Genomic DNA, 8529 nt, shown 5'->3' with positions numbered 1-8529 from the left:
GGCATCTATATAGGATTTATGCTCTATATAGGATTTATGCTCTATATAGGATTTATGCTCTATATAGGATTTATGCTCTATATAACTCTATATAACTCTATATAACTCTATATAACTCTATATAACTCTATATAACTCTATATAACTCTATATAACTCTATATAACTCTATATAACTCTATATAACTCTATATAACTCTATATAACTCTATATAACTCTATATAACTCTATATAACTCTATATAACTCTATATAACTCTATATAACTCTATATAACTCTATATAACTCTATATAACTCTATATAACTCTATATAACTCTATATAACTCTATATAACTCTATATAACTCTATATAACTCTATATAACTCTATATAACTCTATATAACTCTATATAACTCTATATAACTCTATATAACTCTATATAACTCTATATAACTCTATATAACTCTATATAACTCTATATAACTCTATATAACTCTATATAACTCTATATAACTCTTTATAACTCTATATAACTCTATATAACTCTATATAACTCTATATAACTCTATATAACCATGCATATTACCCCATTCAATCAATAAAAATCTCACTAAAACCAGGAACCACCGCGTACCTGTTATATGTATGGTGTGAAACAAAACAAAAATAAACACAAAACAAAAAAACATACAACCAAGTAGAGTAAAAGAATTTAAAACCCTAACCTACCTATGTAACTAAATTACCTTATGCCCTAACCTACCTATATAATAAATTAATTTTTAATCTCACCTACCTATGTTTCATTAACTTAACTCAAGACTCATGAAGAAAGAGAAAAAAGAGTAAAACAGAACATAAAATACTACCACACAAACAAACATGATGTATGTATGCATGTATGAGCAACCGCTAAAGAACCCTCCTAAATATAAACAAATACAACATACAAACACACAAACCGCAGGCAACATATACAACTCTATATAACTCTATATAATAAAATAAATATAAATAAAAAATTAAAAAAATAAAACAAATAAGATCAGACAGACTGCTTCAAGCGAAGCAGAATGCCTGATCTGATTTTCATGTTGTCTCAGCTCCTATTTATACTCGTTTCAACCATACATTTTCATCATTTCAATAATTCACATTAGTGAAAAACTTATTTAATGTATGTACTACACTATTATACAGTCTTAACCACAATGCTAACCGTACTAAATTGACGTCATCGAACGAACGCCTTCGAAACTTTTTGATTGGCTGGTTGAATCTGCAATATTGCTTTTTATATAAACATATAATCTTATAAATTATTTTTATACATGGATTCTAGTCACTTTATATATATATATATATATATATATATATAATATAAATTAATTATAAAAGCAACAGTAATCATTGCTATATATGTACGCACGCAGTTCAAATTTTTCTGGGAGAATTCAAAATAGTTTGAGACCACACCTTGCTTAACATCCGATTCCAAGCCAGGCCAAGCCAGGCCAAGCCGAGCCGAGCCGAGCCAAGCCGAGCCGAGCCAAGCCAAGCCAAGCTGAGCCAATATGCGTAGATTTATAAGCGCTTTCATATTAAAATTTTGCTCGCTTTATATACGAGCATCCTAATATAACAAATTCTCCATCCTATTTTCAAATTTTTTTTGATGCTTTTCAATCAGTCAGGTCATCGATATCGCGATGAAATCAAATTGAAAATTTTTTAAAAATTGTTATTAAAAGTAACTAGTATATAGTAAAAAGTTTAAATTTTTCTGAGAGAATTCAAAATAATTTGAGAATACACCATAACACAATTGTACAATTTGAATGTGTAAATACAACATAAATGTATTATACCTACGTATATACATCTATCTATCCATTTCTTTATTTAGTTTTGCCTGCGTATGATATTTGGTCAAATTTATTCGATAAGAATTGAATATAACCTTTATACAGCTGATTAACTACCATGCAGTAAAATAACTACTGTTAACATGACGAATTACCTATTCTATTTAATAAATTTTATTAGATGTTTTTTTATTAGTCAGGTCACAATCATCATCATCGATATCGCAATGAAATCAAATTGAGAATTTTTAAAAAAGTATCTTTATTCATTTTATGATATTGCAGGACCCACTTAACTAACGTCATAAAATTATAAATATAAATAATTGGAAACACTGATTTTAATTTTTCATAATGAGTTTTTCTAGCGGTGATTTAAATATTTTTAGTAAAACAATTGAGAATATCGATCCCTCAAAACCGCAACAATCGTTTCTAAGGTCTGGAAATTTGTCTCCCACAGCAACAAACAAATCGCCACTACACTCAGCCCCTGGTAGTACCCTCTCATCATTCACTGATTCAGGTTCTTTTTTTAATTCAACGGCCGCTGGTCGCGCTGAATCCGAGCAGAAAGTATTTGGATCTTTTGGTACTCGTATGATGTATAAACCTGAAGACCTTGCAACAACTGGAGCATCAACGTTACAATTACAATCCAGCAACAATTTTTTTCCTCCGGCTTCAACAGCATCTACTTCTTTGTTTGGCGGATTTGTCGAAAAATCATTTGAAGCAAAAACAAAAAATGATGCTTTTCCTAACACTAGCCTGTTTAAGGGGGTCAATGATGTTGTTGATCAAAACACATTTGGTGGTTTTGCTAGTTTGGGGTCTTCATCGGCATTTTCAAAAAATTCTGTGGCAAGTCAACAGCATGTTTTTGGCAGTCTCAACAAAAGCACAAAATCATCCATGGCTGATCCATCACCTAAGAAATGCCAGTCAATCTTTGGAGGTTTTGCTGCTGTTGTAACAGCATTAACCACCACAACATACAACCAACCAATATTTGGTAGTTTTAATAAGGAAGCAACATTCGTAACAACACACAACCCACCGATATTTGGTAGTTTTAACAAAGAAGCAACATCTGCAATAACACACAACCGAACAATATTTGGTGATTTTGGTTCTAAACAATTAAAAGAGAACTCATCAAGAGCAACAACAAATCCCAGTTTTTGTGTTTCTAATTTCTGGCAGGGTGCTCATTTAAATGTAAAGAGCACAACTCAGGCAGGTTCTTCAAATAAATGTCAAACAAATTCTTCCAACGTATCTCAGACAACTTTGTCTGCATCTGCATTTGAACCTAAGAAATCTATAACCACATCAATTTCCATCTCAGATCAAAAGGTGTTTGGTGATGTTGATGGATCAAATGGCTTTGGTGCTGGCATTCCATTTTCAACGAGGTCATCAACTAACATCAATGATGTTTCTAAAAATTTCACTGGTCATAATTTTAATGCTACTGCTGCCAGCTCTTCTGACATTAGTAATAAAAATTTTAATAATGACAAAAATTATGATGATTACATCAATGATGATGGGGATAAGATGAATGAAAAAGTTGGTAATGCTGATGCAAATGAGCAGTTGTTTTTCCATTCAGAAAAGGTTTCTCAAGTTAACAAAAGCAGAAGAATAAAACTGAATCAAAGAAACTTGAATAATGGTTTGTTGTTTGTTTCCTCTGCACATTTTATATGTCTTGTATTTGATACATATATGAGTCTCTCTTTTTCTCTTTCTCTTCTCTCTCTATCTCTCTCTTAAGTCATGTAACTATATTTTGCTTATTTTTTTGTTACAATGTTTCTTCGTTATAAAATTTCTTGCAGCCTTATCAACTTCACTAACGAAGCCATCGAAGAAAAATTCATCTCCGAAATCGTCATCTGCATGCAGCTACCTCCAGTGCACATCTCTGATTGTTAGGGATGTACCTCTTCAGTGTAACAACGTCGCCTTCCTCAAAAAACATTTTTCAGCATATGGAACTGTCACAAAAGCTCAGGCCAACGTTAAAAATAACTCTGCTGTTGTTCATTTTGATTGCCATGTTGGTGTTTTTTCACATTTAGTTAATGTTATCGTGTTCACAATGATTTGTTTGTACATCATCATAATTTTTACCACTTCATCATCATCATCATCGTTTTCAACAATATTGCTGTTCTTATCATCATCATCATGACAATCATCATCAGGAGTCAGCCCGCAATGCCAAAGTTCATGCTCACTGGTTGACTCCAACAGTTGGGGTCAAACTTTTTTGGAAAGCCCTGGCGAGCAAGACAGGTAACCATGGCAACAGCAGCAACAACAACAACATTGGAAACATTAGTGATGGCAGTTGTCTCAATGAGGATTTTTCTAATGATGCTAGGTTCAACAACAACAACAATAATAATAATAATAATAAAAATTATGAAAGTAATAATTATAATTTTGTCGGCGATAATGATGATGTCAAAGGAGATGGAACTAATAAAACACTGGGTCCCGCTGCTGATGATGACGACGGTAGTTTCGGTAAATAATATTAATAATAACATCGATTATCTCGATGATGCAATGGTGATTGTAATAACCAGGGTTGACAATACTTGAATACATGTGTACTTGGCATAATGCAGTTACGTTCATAACTGCCAAAAATCATACTTATATGCTTATACTTGAGTACTGTTTCCAGTACTTGTACTTATGAATAATGAAATTTCTTATAAGTACTGAAAGAACTTTTTTAATTTTCATGGTCAATTTTAAAAATTCGAATTTTAGTCGGATATTTGGCACCTAAGTTTAAATGTATATATTAATATATAATAATATGTGAAAATGCATGTGAGTGTATATTAATCATTGAGCGTATGTATTGTGTAAATGCAAAATGACTTAAAGTTTCAAGAATTATGACTGTATGGCTGCAATGATGTTGCAATGATGTTTCAACTTCTCATGACAGGTAAGAATAGCTTCCATTCAGAAGTTAACCCGAACATTTTCACTGACGACGCTGACAACAACGTCAAGGGAGATGATGATCTTGATAATGATGACAGACCTGAGGCTGTCAAAGATAATGATGATGATGATCTTATAAGAAATCAACAAAATGAAATGTTGACATCAACAACATCGTCATCATTGGGCACATCTCTGCAAGCCCTCCTAACTGTCAAAGCAACCACGGCAGCTGAAAGATTCAAAATTTTGGACCAAAGAGATAAAATTCTCAAGAGCGTTTATTCATTTTTGAAACTGCATAGAACAAATACTACTGACCCAACATCATCGATGCGAAACGTGGGTGAAGATGGTTTGTGTTCGGACATGTGCCCTGAAAAAGAGAGGTACCTGAGAGAGAACCAGAGAAGGCTGTCTCCCTTTGAAGTCCTGTCCAGTGGTAACAAGGTCTGTCTCTTTGGTCTGTCTGTCTGTGCATTTTCGTCGCTCCATTTGTATTTGATTTTAATTGGCTTCAAAAATAAATAAATTTAATTTAGAATAAATTGATTATGAAATGATTCTGTACAGACAGCATTAGTTGACCACAGCAGAGCAGTGAAAGAATACATAAGATCATCTGCTGACCAGGTTTCAATCAATCAACACGTATCTCTCTCTCTCTCTTTCTCTCTCTCTCTCTCTCTCTCTCTCTCTCTCTCTCTCTCTCTCTCTCTCTCTCTCTCTCTTCTTGCTTTCTGCTTTCTTCATTTTTTATATTTTATGGTATTCATGGTTGAAGAATGAGTGAGTAATGCAATGAAGAAAGAAGTTTTGATTGAACAAGAACTCGTTTAATGAGTGAACTCATTTCTCTCTCCTTCCTAATTTTTTTTCCTAATCATTCAGGACATGCCACCCCCAGAGGAACTGCGTCCTGCCAACGTTCTTGAAATGACGATGGACTATCTCCTGAGTGACGTCATCAACAAGGGGGGTCCAGGGATGTGGGGGGAGTGGTACAACTTTCTATGGAACAGGATGAGGGCAATTAGGAAGGTTAATTCATGAGTTTTCATCGTGTCCACACTCTGCACCGCACACACGCACGCACGCACACACACGCATACACACACACGCACATTAGGACATAGTGCAGCAGAGGTTGTGCAATGAAAGGGCAGTCCAACTGACTGAGAAGTCGACACGTTTCCACATCCTGTGCAGTGCCATGCTGTGTGAGGAGGACCCAAGTGTATTTGATCAGAAGATTAACAGTGAGAACCTGACGAAATGTCTGCAGAGTTTGAAGGAACTCTATCACGATCTTTCACTTAAAGGAATTCACTGTTGCCACGAAGCTGAATTCAGAGGCTACATGATACTCATGAATTTGAATAATGCTGATATCTTGAGGTCGGTTGAGTGGCAGGCTGCTTGGTTGGTTGGTTGGTCAGTTAGTTGGTTGGCAGGTTGGTTGGTCAGTTGGTTGGTTGGTTGGCTGGTTATCTGATTTGTCTGATTTTGTTTAAAATGAAAAAGTTATCCTCTTTTTCATCACCACCATCACCGTCACACGCCAGTGAGGCACAACACTGGCCTGAGCACATCTTACGGTCAGAGTTTGTAGTTAGGAGCATTGCCGTGCACACAGCAGTCACAAGTAACAATTACGTCAAGTTCTTCAGGATTGTGCGCCAGTCATCATTTCTTACCAGCTGCATATTACATAGGTTGGTTTAATTGGTTGGTTGGTTGGTTGGTTGGTTGGCTGGCTGGTTGGTTAGTTGGTTGGTGATGGGTGCTATTTATTAGATGCCTGTTTGTTATCTCATCATGATTGTGGTAGGTGTCAGTTCAGTAATATGATCATCATCACCGTCAGCCTTCACATTATCGTCATCGTAATCAACACCATCGCAGGTACTTCAACCAGATGAGGATGGTGGCAGTGAAAAGAGTTGCGAAGGCGTTCTACCCATCTGCCAGTCCTGGCATCATCATGGTCAGTCATCATCACCCTCACCACACATCACCACACATCACCACACACCACCACACATCACCATCACCACATTGCAGTACTCATGGAAAGGAATGATGGAACAGCTCGGTTACGACAACATGAATGATTTCAACGAGCTCCTAACACACTTCAATTTATCTCCTCAAATGAGCAACATCAACAGGACCACCAACACATTCGACTGCATAATTATAAACGGTCGATCAAATCGCATCGTTGAATCAGAACAAGTTCTTCCAGCTCGGAAATCATTCACACTCGTTGAATGCAAGATTACAAGTTCGCTAGGGGAGGTTCGATTGTTTGTCCGTCCGTCAGTCTGTCTATCTGTGTGTTGTAACCATAAGTCACCATTTTATTCCATTCCTGTAACTTAATTTTAAACTTTTTATAAATGGTCTTCTGCCAGTGCTCCGCAGACTTTTTGAACCCTCGGACCAGTGTTGAATTCAACGGCATAGCGCGGAACACCACCAGACTAATTGCAGAAAAATTTGCGTTCATGTGCATACATGAAGGCATGTTGCAATTTTTATTCTAAACAAAATAACAAAATGTCTCGGCATCATGAGGTAAAACAAAAATTGTTATGAAATTTATGCATCACTAACACAAAATTAGCGCGACGGAGGGTCTTGCTTCTTTATAATTTCTTCAGCAGTTGGAATGAGAAAAGTGACAAACAAACATCCGAACAGTTTCTGCACTTAATCTTCATCACATTCAAGCAAACCAATTTCACACAAGTAGGTGGAAGGGTTGTTATTGCTTTTCTGCCTGCGGACTCTGGGCATTCTGGTTGAATGCTGATGTAGAAGGCAGCGAGTGACGATGTGTTTTCAAGCCGTCATAGCGTCAAGCTCCAAAAAATTATTTTCAAATGTAATGGTCAAATTATCCTTAATATAAATAATTAAACAAAATAATGCCATTTCAACAGACATACTCAACAGACACACAACACACTGATCTCTCTAATATCATTGAGAATAAGATTGGTTAGAGGTCATATTTTCGTTTGCGCCCCCACTTCCATGCTTCCATATCATCTCACCTGTAGTGAATTTTTCTATCGCGTTACTGGCCAAGTTCAAGCTAGAATTTTGCTCATTAGTTTTCAAAATTTTTGACAGCTCACTGCGGACCACCACTTTGCGGAGCACTGCACTACAGAACATACATCTATATAATCTAATTTATAACTAACTAACTAACTGACTGACTAACAAATAACTGATTGATTAATGGATCAGATAGTGAACGGAGGTGCAATGGGGCCAATGATTCGCCCGCAACCACAAATCAGTTTTAATGAGGAAGGCTTCTACACGATGGATGACAACACGAAGTCTCTACTGCATCAGTACCAGCTACTGCAAGATGAACTACAACAACATCAAAAACAACAACAACATCAACTTCATCAACAACAACTTCATCAACAACAATTATATCAACAACAACTACAACAATTACATCAACAACAACTACATCAACATCATTTACATCAACAGCAACTTCATCAACAACAGCTACAACAACTAGATGTACAACAGGTATATATAATTTTTTGTTTATAATTTTGAGCAAGACGATGATGAAATAGATGAAGATGGATAATAATAATAATAATAATAATGATAATGATTTCTATAAATAGATCGCTCAGGAAAGCACAGAACAGCTATTTATAGAAGT

At 35.5% G+C, this 8529-nt stretch overlaps 1 protein-coding gene across 1 annotated transcript; it reads left to right on the top strand.

Moving 5' to 3' along the window:
• Window positions 1–5156: 5156 nt before the first annotated feature.
• HELRODRAFT_80342 (hypothetical protein) lies at window positions 5157–7208 on the top strand (the record flags this gene model as incomplete). The annotated part of the gene is made up of 7 exons (XM_009020160.1): window positions 5157–5277; window positions 5407–5456; window positions 5715–5864; window positions 5953–6221; window positions 6389–6538; window positions 6729–6814; window positions 6901–7208. 7 exons carry the CDS (start codon window positions 5157–5159, stop codon window positions 7206–7208), a joined length of 1134 nt encoding a protein of 377 aa, XP_009018408.1.
• Window positions 7209–8529: the final 1321 nt, after the last annotated feature.

Source organism: Helobdella robusta, assembly GCF_000326865.2.
Source record: "Helobdella robusta unplaced genomic scaffold HELROscaffold_27, whole genome shotgun sequence".
Classification (NCBI taxonomy): domain Eukaryota; kingdom Metazoa; phylum Annelida; class Clitellata; order Rhynchobdellida; family Glossiphoniidae; genus Helobdella; species Helobdella robusta.
The sequence above is the reverse complement of the archived record's forward strand: the minus strand, read 5'-3'. Positions and strand labels throughout refer to the sequence as shown.